The sequence below is a fragment of the Pipistrellus hanaki genome (assembly GCF_964339955.1).
Source record: "Pipistrellus hanaki genome assembly, chromosome: 3".
NCBI classification, from domain to species: Eukaryota; Metazoa; Chordata; class Mammalia; order Chiroptera; family Vespertilionidae; genus Pipistrellus; species Pipistrellus hanaki.
This window is the reverse complement of record NC_140505.1, coordinates 24,907,014-24,933,300: the sequence shown is the minus strand read 5'-3', so window position 1 is coordinate 24,933,300 and position 26,287 is coordinate 24,907,014. Positions and strand designations below refer to the sequence as shown.

The following is a 26,287-nucleotide window of genomic DNA, read 5'->3' as shown; positions in this document are numbered from 1 at the left end:
GCCGCTCCACGCACCGACGCACAAGCTGGGGGGAGGCGGAGAGGATGCGCCCCCCGAGCAGCGATCTGATTGGCCGGCGCGGAAGGGCGCGCGCCGCCAAACTCTCTTCCCGTCAGCCCCGGCCCTCCGGCCCCTGCAGCCACGCGCATGCTCGCGCGTCCGGAGCCCGCGCCTGCGCTTCGCCGCCATTGGGGAGGCCGCAGCTCGCAGGGCCCTCGGCGTAGCCCGGTACCGCGAGCCCGGCCCCCCCCGCCGACACCCGCGGCCCAGCGGTGAGGATCGGGGCCGAGCAGGCAGGGCTGTCGTCCGGGCCCGCACTCCCCGCCCGCGTCTCGAGGAAGCCTCGGGCGTCCGCCGAGGAGGGGCCTGCTCCCCGTTAGCTCCCGCCCGGCCGGCCGGCGGCGGACAGACCCGCTCCCCGGAGGCCGCGGGCGGGCGGAGAGGACGCTGCGGGACTTGAGGGTGGGGAAGCAGGTAATGTCTTATTTAAAACCCTGCTGGGAATTCCGTGCTGGCTCTCTCGAGGCGTGCATTCTTTTCCTTTCCGTCCTGGAGGCGATGTTCTCCGCCCCTAGACTGCGTGGGGCTTTTGTCATTGTTTTAAAAAACAGCTAGGGAGAAGGGGAGACATGTAATCCTGTATCAGGTGAAGGGATGAGTGTCCAGAAAAATGTAAAGAACCTAAACTTCAATAGCAAAAAGCAAATCCAATTCAAAACTGGGCAAAGGATTGTAGGTATTTATTTCTCCAAAAATATATATACAACTGGCCAATGAGCACCTCAAAGGATGCGCATTTGCCATCGGAGTTATGATAATAAAAACCAGAATGAATACCATATCATAGTATTGACTATGATACCATATCATTAGGATGACTATTTGGGGGAAAAAAAAATCACTGTTGATGTCTAGGATGTGGAGAAATTGGACCACTTGGGCAGTTGCTGGCGAGCATGCAAAATGGTGCAGCCAGGAGCTGTGGCCCACCGTTGGGTAGTGGTTCCTCAAAAATTTAGACAGTTATTATGTGATCCAGCAATTTCACCCCAAGGTATAAACTCCAAAGGAGTGAAAGCAGGGACTCAAATGGATATTGCATATGTGCATAGCAGCCTTACTTAAAGTAGCCAAAAGGAGGAAACAACCCAAATGTCTGTCCACACATGAATGGAAGACAAAATGTTTTTCACCCTTAAAAGGGACTAAAATTCTATTGCATGCTATAGTGTCGATGTGCTAAGTGAAATAAGCCAGACACAAAAGGACAAATGTATGATTCCACTCCTAGAGGCAGAAAATGGGATAGAGATTACTAGGGCCTGGTGGGGGTGAGGTGAGGAAGGGAAGTTATTGTTTAATGGGTGCAGAGTTTCTGTATGTGGTGAAAAAAAAAATTCTGGAAGTGGATAATGGTGATGGTTTTCCAATATTGTGAATGTGCTTGCTGCCACTAAATTGTGCTTTTAAAACTCGTTAGAATGGTAAATTGTGTTATCTTTTACCACAGTTTAAAAAAATGTATAGGAAAAGGCAAAACTACAAGACAGTAAAATAAATCAGTGGTGGTTCAGAACACAGAGAATTGTTATGGCATGAAAGTATTCTGTAGGAATCTGATGGTGGATAGTTGACGCTATACATTTTGGAATTCCATCCTGTATAATAAAAGGTTAATATGCAAATTGACCAAACGTGGAATGATGGGTTGCTGTGACACGCAGCTGTGGTGGCAGGCGGTAAGAATCGAGGGGTCCCAGACTGCAAGAGGGCACAGGCCTGGCCGGGGGGACCAACCTCATACCCCCAGTGCACGAATTTCCTGCGCCGGGCCTCTAGTAGAACTATAAAACATGTAAAATAACCCCTGAAGTAAACTGTGGACTTTAGTTAATATTGGTATTTGTTTGTCATTTGGAACAGGTACCACATTAATACAGGATGTTAATAATAGGAATTTCAGTGCCTAGTCTCTACCCAGCAACTGAATTCTGGACTCAGTTCTGAAACACCTCTGTGGGAAAGGCAGCATTGCATTAGAAATAGACCCAGAGCTGAAACCGGTTTGGCTCAGTGGTAGAGCTTCGGTCTGCGGAACTGAAAGGTCCTGGGTTCGATTCCGGTCAGGGGCATGTACACTGCATGGGCACATCCCCAGTAGGGGGTGTGCAAGAGGCAGCTGGTCGGTGTTTCTCTCTCATCGATATTTCTAGCTCTCTATCTCTCTCCCTTCCTCTCTGTGAGGAATCAATAAAGTATATTTTAAAAAAAAAAAAAAAAGAAAGAAAGAAAGAAATAGACCCAGAATCAGGAAGCCAGGGTCTTCTGTTGTTTCCTCTGTCCTAGAATTTGTGTGATCTTTCACAAGATGCTTCTCTCACTGTGCATCAGTTTTCTCAATTATAAAGTGAAGATGTTGGACTCAAGTCCTCTGAGGATCCTTCCAGTCCTGCCCTGATCATTGGCTTTCTGTTTTGGAGGGCTCCTACCTGACAAAGCAATTTATCCAACTGTGATTGAGTAGTTCATAAATTTTGATATGTTGAACTGACAATTGTTTTCCTGCTGGCTCCACTTGCTGCTAGGGCAGCTTACATAATATCCATAATTCTCCCACTTTTGAAGATAAGTGCCTGTACTTACAAATGACATCTTTTCATGCCTGCCATCCTGCTTGCTTTCATATGCAAGTTCCCTAATGTTAGGGATTCTCTTAAAGTGCCCTTTTTGGCCAGAGCTAGAGACAGTGATTCAAAAAGTGCTCTGCCAAATGCAGAATATGGAATGCAGTTCTCTATAGTCTATATTCTGCAATTGATATTTAGATTCTAAATGTTTGATAAATTTTATCTTGTTGATTTTGGCTCATTGTATTGGCTTTTCAAGATCTTAGAGAAATTCCACTATTTTAAGTTGGTCAAGATAAAATAGATCCTGGGTAGATAGCAGAGGTTTGTGATCATCACATGCTGATTATTTGCCTTACCTTGAGCAAATTAATGTCTAAATTTGAGTTTCTTCAAGTATAAATTGAAGTATTAAAGTAGCTGGTCCTTGAGGTCTTCTCTTGTCTTAAAATCCAATGGCTCTAAGACTAGATGATAGCTTGGATCTTTTCTAGTTTTAAAATTCTGTGAATGTAAGATCAGGGCTCCAGTCTTCATGACAGAGTGTGTGAGATTGAACAGATACTTTCTGAGCATATACCATATGCCAGGGAAGTGTAAGGATTACAGATGTGAATGGGTAGTCCCTGCAGGTATGAGATCACTACAGTGGAGATGTGTATACAGCAGAAGGTCCAAAGAAGATTGAAGATGGTGAGGATTTGGCCAATATTTAAGAAACAATCCCTCCTAAAGGATGGACAAATTTGCCTGATTGCTGGGTGGCAACATGTGTGAAAGAGAGGGAATACCTGTGTAAAGGCTCAGGGAATTACAGGTGAGTCATATTTGAAGAAGGCAGTGTAATCATGGGCCAGATTGTGAAAAGCTTTATATACTACTAGAAGCCCAGTGCATGAAATTCGTGCACTGGAGGGGTGTCCCTCAGCCCAACCTGTACCCTCTCCAATCTGGAACCCCTTGGGGGATGTCTGACTGCTGGTGATCCCTCTCACAATCTGTGACTGCTGGCTCCTAACAACTTGCCTGCCTGCCTGCCTGGTCACCTTTAACTGCTCCCCTGCCGGCCCAATCACCTCCAACTGCCCTTTCCTGCAGGCCTGGTTGCCCCCAATTGCCCTTTCCTGCTGGCCATCTTGTGACAATGTGGGGGCAGCCATCTTGTGACACAAGGGTGTGAGGGTCAATTTGCAAATTACCTCTTTATTACATAGCATGTTCAAATTTTGTGCCATAGGTGTTAGAATTACCTGGAGAAATTGTGAACAGGCAAGTCACATTAGGTTTTTATGTTTGGAAGATGACTGGTAGCAGTATGGTGAATGGATTGGAAGGAAGGAAGACTAGTGGCAGGCAGGGAAATAAGGTGTCAGAATTAAAGTAGTTGAAATGGTGTAGGGAATAGAGAGAAGGATAGAGAAAGGCTTGGTTATATACATGGTAAATTATTAAAGTGGAATTAGCCAAAACTGGTTTGGCTCAGTGGTAGAGCTTCGGTCTGTGGACTGAAAGGTCCCAGGTTCGATTCCAGTCAAGGGCAAGTACATTGGTTGCGGGCACATCCCTAGTAGGGGGTGTGCAAGAGGCAGCTTGTCGATGTTTCTCTCTCATCGACTTTTCTAGCTCTCTATCTCTCTCCCTTCCTCTCTAAAAAATCAATAACATAAAATAAAATAAATAATTTTAAAAATTTTTTAAAAAGTGGAATTAGACAGGGATGGTGTGGATAGTAATTGGTATCATTTCATTAAAATAATTATCCAGGCTGACTGGATTGGACTCTTCACTGTTGGGGGTTAAGGGGAAACAGGATGGTGAGAGAAATAGGCAGAATTCTATTATAGGAGGCACAAGATTTCACAGAGATGGGATTTTGATCGCCCTTTATTTTTTTATTTTCAGGTTCAACTTCTCATCTTTGTCCTTCATGTACTCCAGGCTGTTTTCTGTGGTTTAGTTAAAAAAAAGCCATGTAAATTGCTGCCCTTTGAAGAATTTTTTAAAGAATTCTTGTAAGAGCTGGTAAGTCTACTGGGAGAAGCATATTGGTCTTTATTTCTTTCTCACTCTAAAAGTACTTGTCTTGGATTTATAAAATGTTATTCTCCCAGTATTTCTTTGCTCACCCCCCCCCCCCCCTTTTTTTTTTTTTTTTAACATTTCTTGCTTTCTAATGTTTAGGAGAATGTTTTACAATGAGAATATTTTTGAAAGATGCTTGGATTTCTTAAGGAAAACCTCTATAAAAGCGTACACAGTCATATATATAAAATGATGTTGAACATGTGCTAACTTTGGGGTTTGAGAGGTAAATTCTGTAACATTTAAAAATTTTGTTTTACATAGACTTTTTAATTTTAATTTTTTTAAAAATTCTTTACTGTTGAAAGTTTTACATATGTCATCTTTTTTCCCCTATTGACCCCCTGTCCCCTACCCTACTCCCCGCCTCCCTTTGACCACCCCCCAGGCCTTCAGCACCCTATTGTCTGTGTCCGTGGGTTATGCATATTAGCCAGGGGTCTTCAAACTACGCCTGCGGGCCACATGCAGCCCCCAGGGGAGTCTGATCCTGCCCGCCAGGTTTTTTGGGCAGTGAGCACAGCCGAGGTGTTACAGTAGGGATTAGTAGTTCATATAGTCCGGCCCTCCAGCTCTCTGAGGGACCGTGATCTGGCCCCCACTTTAAAAAGTTTGAGGACCCCTGAATATGCATACAAGGTAGATGGTTGATTAGCTCTCACCTCCACTTCCTCTCTTCTTTTTTTAGGAATTTGATAATGAGGCTTAAATAGTAGGCAGGAGTGAGTAATAAGAGACTTTGAGATTGGCCAGAAGCATTTTGGTAGCAAGAGAAAGAGGGAGGGCCATTTGGGAAAGATAGGGAATGAATGCTCTGGAATCTGAGGAGCCATCATGGTTTAATACAAACTAAAAGGGAATGGGAATGGATGATGCCTTTTACTAGTGGCTAAACGTGAAGGGTGAGGGAGCTGGTGAACGGTTAGATTTGGCAGACAGCAAGTGAGTACAAAAGTAGTCCCAAGAAGCTGAGGTGGCTGGAGGGTGTTTGAGGCACGAGCAGCTGGAATTAGGCTAAATGGTATCCGTTAAAAACAGGCACTAAATTGCAGGAGCAGCTATAAAATGTAGGGTTAGTATAAACTTTCCAAAAAGGCAAGAAAGGGAGATAGAGATCAATGGAAAGTAGAAATAAGAAGAGGTTGCAGAGCTTTGCCAACTGAAAGGGACCACAAGACTGGAATAGCAATCGGGAAAGAGTATGTGCCAAAAAGGAGGCCCACTCTTACTGTTGTACTGTGCTAGAGACGTCCACTTATGAAATGTGGTTTTGTTTTGTTTTGTTTTGTTTTGTTCTTCATTTGAGAAGTTTGCCAGAAGCATTTAAAAAAAAAAAATTCCTGACTGTAAAACCGTGTCCTCAGACATTTCTGTGGGAATAGAAGAAAAAGTGCTTTGCCCTTAAAGTTTATAATCTAAGCCTCACATTATACACTTACTGAACTTTTTGATGATTAATAATAGATTACATGAGTTACTACTGGTAAAAGTTGATGGGCAGCATATAGGAAAGGAAGAAAATTGTTTTGTTAATGGGACTATACATTATGCAAAGAGAAGACAGATGCAGCTAAGTAAGTGCTGCTTTGAAATGAGAAAAGAAAAGTACTTTCTCCATACTGTGTATGAATTACTTCTTGAGAGGTTAGGAAAAAGTTCGTATAGTTAACAGTTTGATTTCTTTTATATACTAGGACAATTTATAAATAATTAAGAAAAATGGACAAAGCTTATCCTAGAAAAGAAATACACATGGCTAATAAGCAAGGAAAAATACTCATTTCTCATTTTTTAAAAAAGCACATTAAAACAGTAGTGAGATACTAGTTTTCACCTAAGAAATTGTGAAGATTAGAAATTTAATGATAGACAGTGTTGAGGAATTTGGGGGATTGTCCCTCATATGTACACTATTAGTTGGTATGCAATAGTGCTGTGATTTTGAGAGTTTGGTACAATGTGTCAATTTTAATGTAACTAGCCTTTGAACATGGTAATCCATTTCTAGGGATTCTCCCTTCAGAAGTACCCTTACATTCAAAGATATGTACAAAGTAATTCAGTGCTTAGCTCTGTATGTAAGAATGTCCTAGATTAGAAAATGCCCTCTAATTCAGCAGAGCTCCTGAAACCTCTGCCTGCCAGAAACTTGGCCCAATTTTGTTTCTAGAATAAAAAAAAACTACTTTTTTTGCTTTGGAACTTCAGAAACCTGGCCCTGTAATTTCTTTTGAGCCAGAGAGACACCTACCCTTCCTTAAATGAAAGCAAATTGCAGAACCGTATGTTTAATATCCCATTTGTATAGAGTGGGTTTATGCATTTGTGTACACATAGACCATTTCTTCACTGACAGGTAAGTATGGGGCTACCCCTGGGGAGTGATACTGTGTGAGTATCCTATACTATAGGAATGAGCATGTTTTTAACTGAGCTTTTGTTACTTTTAGCACCTAAAAGACTCACTTAAATTTTTTAAAAGTTCTATTTTCTGTCAAACAAGTTCCTGCCCCCAGGCTGTCCTCAGTCTAAATTGCCCTTTGCTTGGTAAGGGTAGAATCTCTGCTCAAGTAATAATTTTAAACCTAGGATGGCATGTTATTCAAAATCTCTGCTTGAATGTCTCCTTGACAGCTTTCTCTATTTGCCCTCTACACTCTTACATCCCTACCAATGTAGGCACCATATTTCAAGACACGCCCTTAGAAAAGCATGGGACACAGAATTATTTATTTATTTATTTATTTAAATATATTTTTTTGATTTTTTTTTTTTTTTTTTTTTTTTTTTTTTTTTACAGAGAGGAAAGGAGAGGGATAGAGAGTTAGAAACATCGATCAGCTGCCTCCTGCACACCCCCTACTGGGGATGTGCCTGCAAATCAAGGTACATGCCCTTTACTGGAATCTAACCTGGGACCCTACAGTCCGCAGGCTGACACTCTATCCACTGAGCCAAACCAGTCAGGGCTAATTTGTTTATTAAATAAATGATAAAATATAAAATACGTTGATTTTTTTTTTTTTTTTTTTTTAAAGATCTTATTAGCCCTGGCCGTGTAGTTCAGTTGATTAGAGCATCATTTTGATACAACAGGTTTTTGGTTCGACCTCTGGTCTAGGCACATACAAAAATCAGCATAAATAAGTGGATCAAGAAATAGATGTTTCTTTCTCTCTCAAAAAAATCAATACATACATAAATTTTTAAAAATCTTATGGTTTTTTCATAGTTAACAATTTAACAAGTGATTTCTGAAATAGATTTAAAGTTTCTTGCTCAGCCTTAAATAGCCTAACTTGAATTTTGATATTTTCTTAGCTTTGTGCACAGACGGCTTGTTGATATTTGGGGTTTTATTTATTTATTTATTTATTTTTTATATTTGGGGTTTTAGACTCAAGGTGTAAAACACATGTAGTAGATAATTCTGGGTCGCTAATAGTTTCATAACCTGGTTAAGACACTAATCTGAACCTCTGGTTTTTCATCTCTAAATGAACAAAATAATACTTGAGTCATATTATTAAGAAGATTAAATAGAATGATGTAATGTAAACCTAGCAGAGTTCCTGGAGCTTAGTTAAAAATTAGTTACATTTTCTTTCCTTATAAATCTTTTACATGTATATTATTGAATAAATGCGTATGTGCGCCATCCTATGCTTAAAATTATGCAGTTTTAGAATGGGCTAGAATAGCAGTTCATTCAAGATTATGTTCACTGAAAATAATTTATTTCTACTTTATTTCAGCACTATTGAAAGTTTTTAAAGAGTATAACTGTGTATGTTGTAACAGAAAGAAAAATGGAAGTATTTCAGGAACTTCGTAAACCATCAGTACGTTTGGAGTGTGACCACTGTAATTTCAGAGGCACGGATTATGAAAATGTACAAATCCACATGGGCACCATCCATCCAGAATTTTGTGATGAAATGGATGCTGGTGGGTTAGGTAAAATGATATTTTACCAGAAAAGTGCAAAGCTATTTCATTGCCATAAATGCTTCTTCACCAGCAAGATGTACTCTAATGTATACTATCATATCACATCCAAACATGCATCCCCAGAGAAATGGAATGAGAAACCAAAAAATCAGTTAAACAAAGAAACAGATTCTGTGAAAAGCCCTCCTCCATCTGAGCACCAGAAAATGTCCCCTAATTCAGAACTCCAGAAATCTGTATCTGCCCTTTCCATAGAAACAGAGAAACTTGGCCTGGTTTTGTCTCCAGAATCACCCAAACCTACTCCTCTTACTTCCCTGGAGCCTCAGAAGCCTGTCCCTGTTTCTCCTGAGCCACAGACACCTTCTCTTCCTTCTCCTGAGCCACCAAAAACTACCCCTGTTTCTTCTCCTGAACTTCCAAAACCAATCCCTATTGTTTCTGAATCTCAGAAACCAGTCCCAGTTCCTTCTCCAGAACCACAGAAACTCGCTCCTGTATCCCCTGAGCCAGTAAAAGCTACTCTTATTAATCCCAAACCTCAGAAACACTCCCATTTCCCAGAAACATTGGGGCCACCTTCAGCCTCCTCTCCAGAGTCACCAGTTCTTGCTGCTTCTCCTGAACCGTGGGGGCCGTCCCCAACTGCCTCACCAGAGTCTCGGAAGCCACACCGAACAGTCTCCCCTGAGCCAAGGAAGCCATCTCCATCAGAGTCTCCTGAACCTTGGAAGCCATTCCCTGCTGTCTCTCCAGAGCCTAGGAGACCAGTCCCCGCTGTGTCCCCTGGTTCTTGGAAGCCAGGGCCACCTGGGTCCCCCAGGTCTTGGAAATCCAGTCCTTCAGCATCAGGACCCTGGAAGCCAGCTAAACCTGCTCCATCTGTGTCGCCTGGACCTTGGAAACCAATTCCTTCTATATCACCTGGACCTTGGAAACCAGCTCCATCGATGTCCCCTGCATCCTGGAAGTCTTCGTCCGTCTCACCTGGTTCCTGGAAATCTCCCCCCGCGTCTCCTGAGTCGTGGAAGTCCGGCCCACCAGAACTGCGAAAGACAGCTCCCACCCTGTCACCCGAACATTGGAAGGCAGTCCCCCCGGTGTCTCCTGAGCTCCGTAAAGCAGGACCTCCCTTGTCTCCTGAGCTTCGCAAACCAGGCCCCCCATTGTCCCCCGACATTCGTAGTCCAGCAGGATCTCCAGAGCTCAGAAAACCCTCAGGATCTCCAGAGTTTTGGAAGCTTTCTCCTGATCAGCGGAAGACTCCTCCTGCTTCACTTGATTTTCCTGAGTTCCAGAAAAGTTCCTGTGGTGGTTCTCCTGATCTCTGGAAGTCTTCCTTTTTTATTGAACCTCAGAAACCTGTCTTCCCTGAGACCAGGAAACCTTCTGGGCCATCTGAGTCCCCTAAAGCAGCCTCTGATATTTGGAAGCCCGTTCTCTCTATTGATACTGAGCCTAGAAAACTCGCCCTGTTTTCTGAGCCTACCAAAACAGCCCCTCCTGCTTCTCCCGAACCACGGAAACGCGCTCTTTTTCCAGAGCCCCGGAAACATACCCTTTTCCCTGAACTTTCCAAATCTGCTGTATTCCCAGAACCTCAGAAGGCAGTTGAATTGGGAGATGAACTACAGACAGATGCCATAGATGATCAAAAGTGTGATATGTTGGTTCAGGAAGAACTACTAGCTACACCTAAGAAACTCTTAGAAGACACTTTATTTCCTGCCTCAAAGAAGCTCAAGAAAGATAACCAAGAGAACTCTGATGCTGAGCTTAGTAGTAGTGAGTATATCAAAACAGATTTGGAAGCAATGGATAGTAAGGGCCAAGAATCAAGCAGTGATCAAGAGCAGGTTGATGTGGAATCTATTGATTTCAGTAAAGAGAACAAAATGGACATAACTAGTCCAGAGCAGTCCAAAAATGTACTGCAGTTTACTGAAGAAAAGGAGGCTTTTATCTCCGAAGAAGAGATTGCTAAATATATGAAGCGTGGGAAAGGAAAGTATTATTGCAAAATTTGTTGTTGTCGTGCTATGAAAAAAGGTGCTGTTTTGCATCATCTGGTTAATAAGCATAATGTCCATAGCCCTTACAAATGCACAATTTGTGGAAAGGCTTTTCTTTTGGAATCTCTCCTTAAAAACCATGTAGCAGCCCATGGGCAAAGTTTACTTAAATGTCCACGATGTAATTTTGAATCAAATTTCCCAAGAGGCTTTAAGAAACATTTAACTCATTGTCAAAGTCGGCACAATGAAGAGGCAAACAAAAAGCTAATGGAGGCTCTTGAACCACCACTAGAGGAGCAGCAGATTTGATTTTTGAAAACAGTGGCTATATGCTCTACAAATTGTTGGTTGAAACCATTTGTTGAAAGTATCGTTGAATAGCCTAGTTGGGTCAGTAGATATTGCTATGTATGGTGTATAGTGTTTGTCTCAGTAGTGCTCACAGAATAGGCATTTGTTATCTTTTTCATAGTCTCTGTTTATGTTGCTATCAATTCAGACTGTATATTCTAGATAGATAACATATTTAATCTCTTTTAAGTATATTTGAATAATATGAAGATGTAGGCATTCATTTAACAAGCAAGAGCCAGTTGTACTCAAATTAAAATAATCTAGTTAAAAAGTGTATCTTTTTTTGTGAAACTCATTTCATACTATGGAAATTACTAATTGGAATGTTTAAGAATTAGGCAAGACATTTTTGAGGGATCTTGTTCTTTTTCCTTAAAAGTATTTTCAGATCATAAAAGTTATTTTCAAGTTTCTATTTGCTCATTTTTATAAATCTTGAACAGAGAGTTTCTAGATGTTTATTAACTTTCATGTCTTGGAAAATTGGAGTCTCAGGGTTGCTGATTTTCTGCTAAAAGGGAGAAAATTGAGTAAGTATAAAAAACTATTTGCAGCCTTCTCCCACAGGAAACTGAGAAAGGTGAGTATGATTTTGGTCTTGTCCTTAGTTGTTTGCGTTGGAGTCTTCCATTCTGTATCTTATCCCAAGATCTGGCCCTTCACTTCCCTATGAGCTCACACCAATAGATGATCCTTAATTGCCAAATGTGTTAGCGATGTACCTCCTACTCCTGGGCCTTAGGTGCCACCTGTTGGAGCTTCACATCAGGGTAACGAGTAGGAATTGAAAGTCTTCCAGATACACGATAGAAAATTTTATAAAGACGTATCTGTTTGAGAATGTATCCAGTTTTGTTTTTAAAGTTGTTACTGTAAATACCTTGAGCCTGTTCATGGATTATTCTATTCTAAAATATTTTGTTCAAATGTGTATCAACCGAATTAAAAACAAAGTCTTTCATGTCACCAACATCTTCATGTGTGTGTTTTCTTTTTTCATTGTATGATGTCCAATTTCTGTTATTCTTTCCTATTTCCATTTGTTTTCAGCATACTAATTTTTTTTCATATCTGGAGCAGAATTTTCCTAAAAGTTCTGTGTTCAGGTAAGTTAAGGAATCACTATACTAGTTGTTCCTTGTGGAGAATCTCATCAGTGCACATAATTTATTAAAGGTTGTTTTAATTTCAGTGATTATCCTGACTGCTTCATTTAAACAATGTGAAAAGTTCATGCTGTTAGGATTCTGATATATAGCCAGATTGAAATACTGGCTTTAGTTGAGCTGCTTCTGGACATTTATGAACAGGAGTGTGTTTTGTTTAACGACATACAAATCAACATGCCAGTTGGGAAGACAGTGTTATATTTTACTGGGAAGGTCTTCGAAGATTTAGATTTACCACTTTGGTGAGCACAGTTAGGCAGGGAAAGTACTGAGTAGTTGTCAATTTACACTGGGCACCTCAAGAACAAGTTTCTATTTCTGACGTTTCCTTCAAGGCACAATGCCAACAAGTAGTACAGGTAAGATATTTTTCATATACAGTTGTCTTTTTTGTTACACCGATTTGATTAAAATTAGGAATGGAAAAACAAAGGGTCTTCAGTATCCAGAAACCCTTTTGAAGCCTGCAGTCTCAAACCAACTGTATTATGTGCATAGATTCTTTATGCCTTAAGATTTCACACTCTTGGTGCAAACTTCTCACAGAATTCTTAGCTCAAGGTGGTGCCAACTAGATCCCATGACTTGCCATCTGATGTGGCTTTTTCATAATATCATCATAGGATAGCGGATATTATACTAGGGTAAGTGGTGGTGACATGCATAGTTTTGGCCTTGAGGCCTTACCCCTATTTGTTTAAACCACTTTGTTTTTGGCTCATCTCACTGTTGACTTCCCTCCTTTTGCCTCAGTGGTTAGGGTGAGCTGTGCCATTACTTTAAGACCTAATAATTTATTTTTTAACATTGATAATTTTGCCTCCTATTCAAGAGTATACATCTCCAATCAATATGATGCTTTACATTTTTATTTTCTTATTTTTCTATGTAATTATAATTATTTTTTAATGTATCTAATCACAAATCAGAATTCTGATCTGTAAGCATCGCAAAATGAAAAGGGGTAGGGAGAGTACTTTTTAAGTTGAATTACAACCCTAGAGCTAAACCATGAAGTTCCTCTTTCTCAACCTACCTGTTTCTCTTCACATAGTGTATTAGTTTCCTATTACTGTAACAAATTACATTAAACTTAGTGGTTTAAAACAGTACAGATCTCTAACACACCTGAAATGATAGTACCTGCTTCATAAATTGAATTTGAGGAAAAACTAGGAATTAGATTAGAGATGGAAAATAGTTTCTCCAGAGCTACAAACATCTCTTCTGAGCCACCAAAAACTACCCCTGTTTCTTCTCCTGAACTTCCAAAACCAATCCCTATTGTTTCTGAATCTCAGAAACCAGTCCCAGTTCCTTCTGCAGAACCACAGAAACTTGCTCCTGTATCTCCTGAGCCAGTAAAAGCTACTCTTCTTAATCCCAAACCTCAGAAACACTCCCATTTCCCAGAAACATTGGGGCCGCCTTTAGCCTCCTCTCCAGAGTCACCAGTTCTTGCTGCTCTACCTGAACCTTGGGGGCTGTCCCCAGCTGTGTCTCAGAAGCCAGCCCAGACAGACTCCCCTGAGCCAAGAAAGCCACCTCTTGTCTCTCCAGAGCCTAGGAGACCAGCCCCCACTGTGTCACCAGGTTTTTGGAAGCCAGGGCCACCTGGGTCCCCAGGTCTTGGAAATCCAGTCCTCCAACTAAGGTGAACTCCAAGTAAAATGAATTCAGACCCACACTGAGATTTTTAAGTCAAACTTTCAATAACCAAAAACAAAGATTGAATCTTGAAAGCAGTTAAAGAGAAAAGAGTCACCAAGTACAAGGGATACTCAAGAATATTTGTAGATTTCTTACCAAAACCGGGAGATCAGAATATACTGGGTCAAAGTGTTAAAAAGAAAAAAACTGTCAACCAAGAATCCTATTTTCAGCAAAACTGTTCTTCAGAACATTCCCACATAAACTAAAGCTGAAGGAGTTTGTGACCATTAGATGTGGCCTGCAAGAAATACTCAAAGGAGTCCTGTCAGGTGAAATGAAAGTACACTGCACAGTACCTTAAAGCCCTATGGAGAAATAAATATCTTAACAAAAATAAATGTATGGGCAATTATAATAGCTATTATTGTGGCTGGTTTATACTTTGTTTTCTACATGATTTAAGAGACTAAATACATTTAAAGAAAATTATTAGTGTAAAACTAGCATTACTGTAAATCCAAATCTTGTTTTCTATGTAATTTAGGAGACTAATGCATTTTTACAATTATTAGTTTTTAGGGCACACAATGTATAAAGATGTAATTTTGTGACATCAAAAATCTAAAGGGGTGGGAACAGCTGTAAAGGAGCAGAGATTTTGTATGTTATTGAAGTTAAATTGCTATAAATGCAGGTTTGAATATTATAACTTTAGGATGTTAATCTTTATGGTAAACACAAAGAAAATTGCTATACAGTGTACTCAAAAGGAAGTAAAGGAATTTAAACATTTCACTACAAAATCAACTAAACATTAAATAAGAAATACAAGAAATGTGGAACAAAAAGATAAACATACTATATGCTTTATATGGTACTACCCTGTTTCCCCGGAAATAAGACAGCGTCTTATATTAATTTTTGCTCCCAAAGATGCGTTAGGTCTTATTTTCAGAGGATGTCTTATTTTTCCATGAAGAATACGGTTCACATTTATTGTTAAATGAAAATAAAGGAAATTTATTACCTGTATACGGTATGGTAGTACGGTAGTTGTCAACACAAACCAGACAAACTGTGAATCCTACAGTATCAAGAATTTACTCATTTATTCAATGACAATCATGTCATAATCATCTGGAACATCATCATAACAATCCAATTCCTGAGTTTCCTGGTGAATTTCTTGTGACTCCATTTCTTTCAGAATCAGTGGACCAAATCTCTCATGTTTAGCAATAGCATTCTGAGACAGAGCCTAGGAGGGTCTTATTTTGGGGGGATGCCTTATATTTCACTCAGAAGGAAACCTGTAAGTAGGTCTTATTTTCGGAGGATATCTTATTTTCAGGGAAACACAGTAGAAGCCAATTGCACAAAAAATCCATGCCCTTGGGGGGCAGTGGGGGGGGGGGTCCCTTCAGCCCAGCCTGTGCTCAGTCCTGGACCCCTTGGGGGGATGTCCAAAGGATAGCTTGGGCCTGCTGCCTGGGAGATCAGGCCTAAGCTGGAAGTCGGACATCCCTCTGGCAGTCTGGGACCCCCTGGGGGATGTCCACCTGCAGGCTTAGGCCCGCTCCCTGGGGAGTTGGCCTAAGCAGTTAGTCAGACATCCTTAGCGCTGCCGTGGAGGCGGGAGAGGCTCCCGCTACTGTCACTGCACTGAGCAGCCATGAGCTGGCTTCTGGCTGAGCGGCACTCCCCCTGTAGAAGCACACTGACCACCAGGGGACAGCTCCTGGTTGAGCGTCTACCCCTGGTAGTCAGTGTGCATAATAGCAACAGGTGGTTCTGCTGTTAGGGTCAATTTGCATATTACCCTTTTGTTATATAGGATAAGGCATATAAAAAAACAAATAGCACAATGCCTCATCTAGTGGATGAGGTGGAGGCTTTCTACTTCAGCAAGAAAACTAGATGACCAACCATGGTTTGAGGGCCATTCATGAGCCCACCATATAGGAGGGAGCAGGGCCTTTGCTAGAGAGACTGGGGCTCTTTTTCTTCAGGCAAAACTGGCTCTGATGAATGACCACTGAAGGTTCACCAGCTGGCCAGGCTGAGGCAATTGGAAAGTGCCTGGTACATTTTAGGCACTCCAAAAAGACTAGTTGAGTCCATGAGTGTATGGGGTCTTCACACACATGCAAGGGAAAGGCTACCAGGAACTTGACACTGGACAGATGAATTCCTTGATGCATGGCCAATGTATAGTGACAGTGCAGAGCCAGACCTCTTCCAAACAGCTTTGTTCATTCCTGTGAAAGGGGGCGGGGTAGAGGGCACTGTGCTTCAGGCAGGCTGCCTCAAGTGTGGTCATCTGCTCTTGCTGGTGAAGGAAAGCAGGGGCAGTGAGCATAGAAACCGGCCAGGTCTTGGATACTGTTTGTGGTTGTTGGATACTGGAACTGCAGGAGGAGCCCATGACTTCTCTCCTGCCCAACATTCTGTATGAGATTGGAAGCCAGGCTCCCTCTCCACCAAGCAAACTTCCACCATCGAATCATCACAACTGAGGTAAGGAAGTGACAACGCCAAGTACATGCTTTCTTGGATATTACAGCTTTAATGCTTGATAAGCACACACTTCCTCTTGTGCTGGAAATAATAAGCACAGTGGTTGAGAGCTTGGGCTGTGAAGTCAGACATACCTGCCTCCATTGCTTAGCGGAGATTTTGATGGGGCGGGGCGAGGAGGGAGGTGTGAAGTTGAACTTGGGCACACTATTACCTTCCTCTGCAAAATGGGGTAGACTTGTAGGACCTACAGCCTAAGACAGCATAAAGCACTCGGAGCACTTAGTAAAGTACTTGATACATGGAATGTGCTTAATAAATGTTAGATGCCGATGCAAGAACTTTCACCACTATCAGGGAAAATAAGTTCATATTGAAAGTTCAGGGTTTTATGGCTTACCTCTTCTTGGTAGTGAGTTAGGATCTTTGGGAATTTCATGCTATCAAACATCTGGGTTATGAATAGCCAACTTGTAACCACCCTGGAAATATCCATGGTGGACTCCGCCCTGGGGTTGGAACTCCAGAGGGCAAAAAAGTCATTTCTGATTTTCCATGCACCCTTTCTGCTGCCACCACAGAAAGGAGACTTCAGGTCCTGGTTAAAACAGCCACGGCACCACTTCCTTATCCAGGCTTGCTGCCTCCCAGTCTGGGCAAGACACTCAGACACCTAGCATTGTATCATTCACTTTTATTTTTTTTTATTTTTAATACATTTTATTGATTTTTTTACAGAGAGGAAGAGAGAGGGATAGAGAGTTAGAAACATCAAAGAGAGAATCATCAATCAGCTGCCTCTTGCATACCCCCTACTGGAGATGTGCCCGCAACCAAGGTACATGCCCTTGACCGGAATCAAACCTGGGACCCTTCAGTCCACAGGCCAACGCTCTATCCACTGAGCCAAACCAGTTTCGGCAATATCATTCACTTTTAATGGAGTGCCCCTCCCTCTCTGAATGCAGAAACCTGCATGCCTTATTCCTGGAATGCAGGAGTTGCTCAAATGTTTACTGAATGAGGAGAGGATGGCACATTCTTTGCTGCCCAGCATTTCCCCATAGTCTCAGTGTTACCTGGCGATACCTTGGAATCACCAGGAGAGTTTAAAAACTAGTTCTTGGACCCCACCCCAGACCAGTGAAATCTTTTTAGGTACCGAGTACAGACTCAAGTGTTTTCTAGAGTCTCACATGCTTCCAAACACAGCCACTGTGAGAACCATTGTTATAGACCATATTGTTAGGTCCTCAGTCTCGGCCACAGCTCACCTATACTTGGTAAGAAAAGCTCCCCGTGTAGGAAAGAGACCTGTCTTTAAGTAAGGGGGCACCTTAACTCTCTTCACTTCAGTTTTTTTGGTCTTTAAGTAGTAAGCTGGAGTAAGGATGGCATATAAGTCTTGTAGGTAAGTGAATGGATGGCAGAAAAAAAACACTGTGATTTGAAATGACTTAAGTAAGACCTTATTCACTTATAGGTCAGTTGGCCTTTGGCACATTGAATCGTTTGTCTCTAACAAAGCTGAGATAATAATATGTGCTTCATAAAAAGGTAATACAACATCTGCTTCATGGAGCTGTTATTTTAAAAAAGTCGTAAAGAGAATGTGGTTGTGCACATTGTAACCACATTGAGTCACATTTGTAACTGAAGCAGGAAGGTCCTGTTATACTGCACTTTTAGTTATAAAACTCAATACTTAAATGAACAGAAAAGAGGCCAAATGAGCTCAGTTTTAAATCATGATCTCTGCACTCGGGGAGGGAAGAGGTTGCAGTGAAGCCAGACTGAGTCATGTGGGCGCCAAATGCAGTTAATAGGTTCATTCCCCTTCAAGCTGATGGTCTTTAAATACTTGCTCAGCATTCATTCAGAAGAGGTTCAGTGCCAGTTGGATGAGGACACAGGTGTTCTCTGATGTCCTAAGCAATTCAGCTTCCGTCTCAGAACAAACTCTCAGAAGGCAGTTTGGTTAGTGATCCACCACTGGTCCTGCAGGGAGCCCCTGGGAGCCTTACCCCACCCAGCATTTCTATGAAACATTCCTTCTACCACAGGGAATTCGCTCTCAGAGGAGTCTGGTGAATAGAATTTTTACCATCTGGATACATTTCAAATACAGCCCATCCTCATCTTTATCCAGCTCTGCTTTGCAAAGAAGAGGCCTGGCTCAGGGCCTCTGGGCTCTGTAAGTGGTCTCTTTGGGAGCTAATTGGCAGTTGCTTGATTAAAAAAAAAAAAAAATCATGTTTATTACCAGTGGAAAATTCTGCCCACATTTCACTTCTGGAGCTTCCTGTTACTTGTGAAGCGGTGCTCCTTTGGCGGAAGAAAAGCACAGAGGTGGGAACTGGCCTTCCCAGCGCTCCCAGCTTGGTGGGAATTTGACAGCCTCCACTCTCTTCACCCAGTCTCTTCTACTCCAAACAGTGAGTGGTGGAATTCACACCAGACAGAATTCAAAGCAAGCAGAAAGTATCATGATACTACGTATCTATTGATATCCAAAAGATGAATTAGAAATTCTTGTTTTTAAGGAGTCTAAACTGCCATATATTGTTGCTTTAAGTAGTAAGCTGGAGTAAGGATGGCATATAAGTCTTGTAGGTAAGTGAATGGATGGCAGAAAAAAAACACAGTGATTTGAAATGACTTAAGTAAGACCTTATTCACTTATAAGTCAGTTGGCCTTTGGCACATTGAATCGTTTGTCTCTAACAAAGCTGAGATAATAATATGTGCTTCATAAATTGAATTGGAGGGCATAGTAGGAATAAGATTAGAGATGAAAAATAGGGGTGTGGGCTTGAGTTCAAAGTGTGATTTCTAGAAAGCCAAAAACAATGAATATCTTTCAGATTTAATCAGCTTGCGAGTGCAGAATGGATGAATGCGCTATTTCAAATAAAAATTTGGTGAACAGCGATTTACTATATAGTTGGCAAAGGCAGGCTGAAATAACTTTGCTAAGTTACAGAAAACTGGTTATGCACCACATAACATTTCAGTTAACAATGGACCACATATACAATGGTGGTCCCATAAGTTTATAATGGAGCTAAAAATTTCCATCACCTAGTGACATCATAGCTGTCATGACATCATAGCACAACACACTACCCACATGTTAGTCATGATTCTGGTGTAAACAAGCCTACTGCACTACCAGTCTATAACAGTATAGCAATACAATTGTGTACAGTACATAATGCTTGATAATGATAATAAGCAGCCATGTTACTGGTTTCTGTATTTATTATACTAAGCTTTTTATCTTTATTTTAGAATATACTGTTTCTACTTAACCTATATAATAAAGAGATAATATGCAAATTGACCATCACTCCAACATATAAGATGGCTGCCCCCATGTGGACACAAGAGCACCGCCACAAGATGGCCGGCAGGGGAAGGCAGTTGTGGGCAATCAGGCCAGCAGGGGAGGGCAGTTAGGGGTGACCAGGCCTACATGGGAGGGTGGTTGGGGGCAATCAGGCATGCAGGGGAGGGAAGTTAGGGGCGACTGGGGCAGCAGAGGACAGTTGTGGGGGACCCAGGCCAGCAGGGGAAGGCAGTTAGGGGTGACTGGGCCAGCAGGGGAGGGCAGTTAGGGACGACCAGGCTTACATGAAAGGGCAGTTAGGGGAGACCAGGTCTGCAGGGGAGGGCAGTTGTGGGGGACCAGGCCTGCAGGGAAGGGCAGTTGGGGGTGACCAGGCCTGCAGGGGAGGGTAATTGAGGCCGACCAGGTTGGCAGGGGAGAGTAGTTATGGATGACCAGGCTGGCAGGGGAGGACACTTAGGAGTGACCAGGATGGCAGAGGAGGTCAATTAGGGGCAATCAGGCCAACAGGTGAGCAGTTAGGAATCGATCACGCTGGCAAGGGAGCAGTTAGGGTGTGATCAGGCTGGCAGGCAGAAGCAGTTAGGGGGAATCAGGCAGGCAGGCAGCCAGGTGAGCAGTTGGAACTAGCAGTCCCACGTTGCAGGCTGGATCTCCAATTTGGGGCATGCAGGAGATAGCCGATCAATGATTCTCATCACTGATGTTTCAATATCTCTCTCCCTCTCCCTTCCTCTCTGAAATCAATAAAGGTATTAAAAAAATTTTTTTTTGACATTTTGTTTGCTGTTTGTATTCAAATGTAGTATTGTTAGAAATTGCTACTCTACCTGACAATCTTGACTTCCTTTTGCCTTTTACACTGTTCTATGGCAGTGGCAATGCAATTTCCCAAACCTGACTCATCATGAACAGTTTATTTCAGTTGACAGATAACTAGCCATTTTATCATAGACTGGCTACCAGATTCTCATTCCTGGCTATTAATGGGATTTCTATTCAGGGCAGTATAACTTGTTTCCCAAATTTCCTTTGGTTATTATTGCCTCTAACCCCCTCCCCGTCTATCAATTTTACTTTGGAGTTCTTGGTTTTAAGCAACAGAAACCAATCCTAGCTGACTTAGCAGAAAAGGAAGAATATTGGAAGGATCTCGAGTAGCTCAGGGAATCAATTGGAGAATGAGATGAGATTCAGAACCAACAGAGAGAGACACAATGCAGAAAGTGCACACAAGGCTCCCATGGAGTCATGTTGTCACTCTGTTGGGTGCCATTATCACGCTCACTGCTTGCTGCTGTGGAAAATAGCCCTGAATCACCCACCACATTACCTCTGCATCGGGAGCATGGGCAGGCACTCCTCAATGGTTGAGCTTTGGCCTTCTGTTGCCAGGGGCAAAGGATCCCAAACTTTTTTTAAAAAAATAAATCTTCATTGTTCAGATTATTACAGGTGTTCCTCTTCCCCCGCCCCATAGCTCCCTCCACTTGATTCCCCACCTTACCCCATTCCCTTACCCCCCCCGCCCTCACTGTCTTCATTCATAGGTGTAAGACCTTTGTCCAATCTCTTCATGCACCCTCACACCCCTTCCCCCTGTGAATTGTCAGTCCACTTCCTTTTTATGTCCCCAATTCTATTACATTTATCAGTCCATTCTGTTCATCAAATTTTTTTATTCACTTGATTTTTAGATTCACCTGTTGGTAGGTATGTATTTGATATCATTTTGTACTTCATAGTTTTTATCTTTATCCCTTTCTTCTTCCTCTTCTTAAAGAATACCCTTTAGCATTTCATGTGATTCTGGTTTGGTGGTGATGAACTCTTTTAGCTTTTTCTTGTCTTTGAAGCTCTTTATCTGACCTTCTGTTCTGAATGATAGCTTTGCTGAGTAGAGTAATCTTGGTTGTAGGTTCTTTCTATTCATCACTTTAAATATTTCTTGCCACTCCATTCTGGCCTGCATAGCTTCTGTTGAGAAATCAGCTAACAGTCATATGTGTACTTCCTTGTAGGTAATTAGCTGTTTTTTCTCTGCTGCTTTCAAGATTCTCTCTTTGTTTTTTGCCCTTGGCATTTTAATTATGATGTGTCTTGGTGTGGTCCTCTTTTCATTCCTCTTGTTTGGGGTTCTGTGCGCTTCCTGAAATTGTAAGTCTATTTCTTTCATCAGGTAGGGAAAGTTTTCTGTCATTATTTCTTCTAATAGGTTTTCAATATTTTGCTCTCTCTCTCTTCTTCTGGAACCCCAAAAATTCAGATGTTGGTACACTTAAAATTGTCCCAGAGGCTCCTTACACTATCTTCATATTTTTGGATTATTTTTCTTTTTGTTTTTATGGTTGGTGTTTTTTGTTTCATCATATTTCAGGTCTTTGGTTTGATTCTTGGGGTACATTGATCTACAGTTGAGTTTCTGTGTATTTTTTATTTCAGATAATGTATGCTTAATTTCTGACTGGTCCTTTTCATTAAAAATTTTTTTTTTTTTTTTTGAATTCTCATTAAGGTTCTTGAAAGTCTCATCAAGTTTCTCAGTGGTTTTTAGAAGATTCTTGAGTAACCTTATAAATGTGGTTTTTAACTCTTTGTCATCCAGTAGTTTGCTTTCCCTCATTTCTTTCATTTGTGACATTTCTTTGTCTCCACATTTTGGCTGCTTCCCTGTATTGATGGAGTGGCTTTGTGTGGTAGGTAACCTATGGGGGCCAGTAGCTCAGTTTCCCCAATCACCTGAGGTAGACGTTCTTGGTATACCCATTTGTGCGCTGAGTGATAGGTCTTGGTGTAGTTAAGCCTTGATTGCTATTGGTACACTGGTAGGAATTGACCTCCAAGCCAATTGGCTGTGAGGACCTTCTGTGTCTATAATGGAGGAACTGCTGCACTGGAGACAAACTTATGGAGCAGGACTTGCTTCAGTGGGGTTTTGGTGCTCACGGAGTCTGCCTCTTGAATGTGTACTTATAGATGTGAGGATCTGAAATTTGGTGTCTCACACTAACCGCTAGGTACACTGGTTTCTGGATCTCCAATGGGGTACAAGTCAGCTACCGTCTGAGGCCACCCAGCAGGAGTTACAATGAGAACTACAGTTTTTTTCTCTTTGCTTGGGGTTTGGAGGTTTTGGAGCTGTCTGACTCGGGTTGCAAGTTTGCTAGGTTAAGCAGCAATAGGGCAGACCATTTATATGCAAAAGCCGCTACTTGGAACTTGGGTGAGTTTGCAGGTTGTGCGGGGTGGAGTCTCAGGACATCACCAGGCTAGGGTGTGGCAAACAGTGATGGTTACCCGTCAGCCGTCTCTGCATCTCAGACTGCGTCCCCGACAGCGTCCCTGTGTCCTAATGCAGTAACCAATTATTCCTGTGTGCAGCTCTGCGAGCAAGTCACCCTCACTTTCCGACCCGGTGACAGACAGTCCAGCTTCTCCTTGTAGGAGTTTGGGTCCCTTGTGTCTCCCCAGAAACTGGATTTCAGAGTAATCGGGAGCTTGTCTCCCTTCAGGTTTAAAAAAACAATGCCCACTGCCAGCCTGGATCACGTCTCCATACCTCAGCTTTTCAGCACTGTGCATGTCTCAATGCTCTTTCCTCTTTCCTTCTAGTTGTAGAACTTCCACTCAGCCAGCTTTCCCATGGTTCTGGGTGATGGACATTTTGTCTTTTAGTTATAGTTTTGAAATTGTTGTGCTAGGCAGCAGTTTAAGTGTTTACCTACACCGCCATCTTGGATTCTCCGGGATCCCAAATCTTGGATTCTCCAGGATCCCAAATGTTTGTTCCCAAATTTTATTTAATCTAAACAGATCTGTGTACTTGGTGAGAAGGTGATTGATAAAATAAAAATATCTGCATTTTTTATCCATACCTATTTCAGTATGGGATTACTGACAGGTTAATGTATAAACATTTCAAATTTTAAAATTATTCTTTTGAGAATCTGATAAAAATTAATATAGAGTATTCCAGAGGAAAATGTATGATATAACTATTGACAATAGTTAAACCAGAAAAACTGCTTTATTATAACGATAGGTGTATCCTTCATGAAAAAGCTCAGGTTCTTTTTAAATCAAGTGGACTTTTTTTTTTTTTTTGAGAATGGGTGGGATTGAGTTGGCCTGAAATAACCTCTTTCACTCTCTCTGATATTTAGGGCAGATGCAGAAAGTGTTTGGGACAGAAATACTGAATTATTCTTTGAATCTGTGTTGAGGAAAATTTGATTTGTTAGTTTGCAGGCCTGACAACATAATCCTGCAGATTTTCTGGATGACATTAGGAAGCTATCAAAAACCTGCAAAAAATTCCAAAAGGTAAGGCCTAATTTTTTTTTACTGATAAATAATCATAAAATGGGCGATAATAAAACATTTTTTTAAACTTATGATATAAGAAGCTGATTAAGTTTCCATTCAAGAAGGAAAAGTAGTTCAAGGAGATAGAACCATAAAGTGGTCATTTGTAAAACACAAGATTGATAAGTGTCAAAGGCCAGGCAATTGTAGTAAGAGGAAATCATGCTGTATTTCAAGGTAAATGCCATCAAAAGGGGCACATATTAAAGAAAATGTTAAAAATGTTGCTTCTATGTATATATACTAATATAGCTTCTACTCACTATAAGGTGGCTTAGAGGCCAAAATACATAGCTAAAATATTCAGCTACGTAGTTAGAAATTCTAGTCATAGAACAATAGTTATTTGTAAGATAAGTGTTGGCTTAAAGATCAGTTATCTCATTTAAGAACCAGTAAGTTTCAGTATTAAGTACTGTCTTTTCACTGTTAAACACTTATGGAGGATATGGCTACTCCATAAGTGTTTAACAGTGTGTATATAACATATGGGCACACTGCTCTTAATTTGGCATATTAGTTTTTTTTTTTACCATGAATAAAAATGCCATTATCATTGAAAAATGCCATTTCTTTTATGGGATAGACTGCTTATGTTTAAATTGACACAGACATTTTTTTATTTCTTTTGTGATACAAGGTTTCTTATGTGATTATTTTTCTTTTAGATGTGTAACAGTAAAGAATTCTGGGAGAGCCAAAACCGGTTTGTCTCAATGGATAGAGCATCGGCTTGGGGACTGAAAGGTCCCTGGTTCGATTCCGGTCAAGGGCATGTACCTTGGTTGCGGGCATATCCCCAGTAGGGGGTATGCAAGAGGCAGCTGATCGATGACTCTCTCTCATTGATGTTTCTAACTCTCTATCTCTCTCCCTTCCTCTCTGTACAAAATCAATAAAAATATATTTTAAAAAAGAATTCTTGGAGAAATTCAGAAGTTTATAGGATAGAAATGCTTTGGATACAAAGAAGATAGGGATAACCATTTACAAGAAGCTGCTAGCTTTCCACCAAAATGCAGCCCAACAGAAGATCACACAGAGAAGACAGATGGCATTTTTCTAAACTTAACAAAAATTTAAAAAGGATTTAAACTGATTTTTCATATAGCAGTTACTACCATTAAGCCTTTCCTGTAGCTGAGACTATGTTTAAGCAATTATCTGGTGGATTTAAGTTGGATAATTTTTTTTAAAAACCTTCTTGGCTTGGAATAATGTTCTGAAAATAAACTTATTTTACCTCATTTTCCTCTGTTAATACAGATCAAATAGATCAAATACCTATTTAATTATCCTCTTTAATCTTTGAGATGTTCTTAATTTTAAAGATAGGAAGAATAGAATAGAAAACAAACCTGATTAAAATAAAGATGATTATATCTCTTTTCAATGGAATTAAGAAGACTGGCACTGAAATGAGAATTCAATGATGGAGATAAAAATAAAAAATCCTTCATCCTAGTGTGATGTGAAGAAATTCATGACCTTCTTCATCTTGGTCCTCTACATGTGCAGGATTTATTCACTTTGGAGGAACATGGCTGGGGCATCACCAGTGAGTTGCTAGAAAGCAACGACCAGTACTTGCTTCAGTTCATGTAGTTGGAGAGGCCACAAGCCTATGGTCATGTCTCTATTTTATTTATTTCTGCTCTTTGTTATTTTCTGCCTTCTGCTAAATTTGGGCTTAGTTTGTTCTTCTCTTTCTAGTTCCTCAAGGTGTTAAGTTAGGTTATTTATTTGAAATATTCCCTTTTTTCTCAATGTAGGCATTTATCATTGTAAACTGCTTTTGTTGCATCCCATAAGTTTTGTCGTATTTTCATTTTTATTTATCACATAATTTTTATTTACCTTTTGATTTCTTTGACACATTAGTTGCTCAGGATGATGTTGTTTAATATCCACGTATTTGTGAATTTTCCAGTTTTCTTCTTTTAATTGTTTCTAGTTTCATACCATTGTGGTTGGAAAAGATACTTCTTTAATTTGTTAACACTTGTTTTGTGGCCTAATAGATAATCTATCTTAGAGAATATTCCATGTGCACTTGAGAATGTATATTCTGCTGTTATTGGATGGCATGTACTATATATGTCTGTTAAGTTAATCTTCTCTAATGTGTAGTTTAAGTCCAATGTTTCTTTATTGATTTCTGTCTGAATGACAGAACATTTCACCCCAAAGTTTCAGAACATACAT

At 41.0% G+C, this 26,287-nt stretch overlaps 1 protein-coding gene across 1 annotated transcript; it reads left to right on the top strand.

The window, feature by feature from the left end:
- Positions 1–125: 125 nt before the first annotated feature.
- CHAMP1 (chromosome alignment maintaining phosphoprotein 1) lies at positions 126–12,001 on the top strand. The gene is made up of 3 exons (XM_084879823.1): positions 126–474; positions 4,530–4,649; positions 8,465–12,001. Exon 3 carries the CDS (start codon positions 8,519–8,521, stop codon positions 10,982–10,984), a length of 2,466 nt encoding a protein of 821 aa, XP_084735949.1. The 5' UTR covers positions 126–474; positions 4,530–4,649; positions 8,465–8,518; the 3' UTR covers positions 10,985–12,001.
- The last annotated feature ends 14,286 nt before the right edge of the window (positions 12,002–26,287 follow it).

What these genes read in the sequence shown, in the direction of transcription:
- CHAMP1 (XM_084879823.1), top strand. Translation starts at nt 8,519, where the DNA reads ATGGAAGTATTTCAGGAACTTCGTAAACCATCAGTACGTTTGGAGTGT.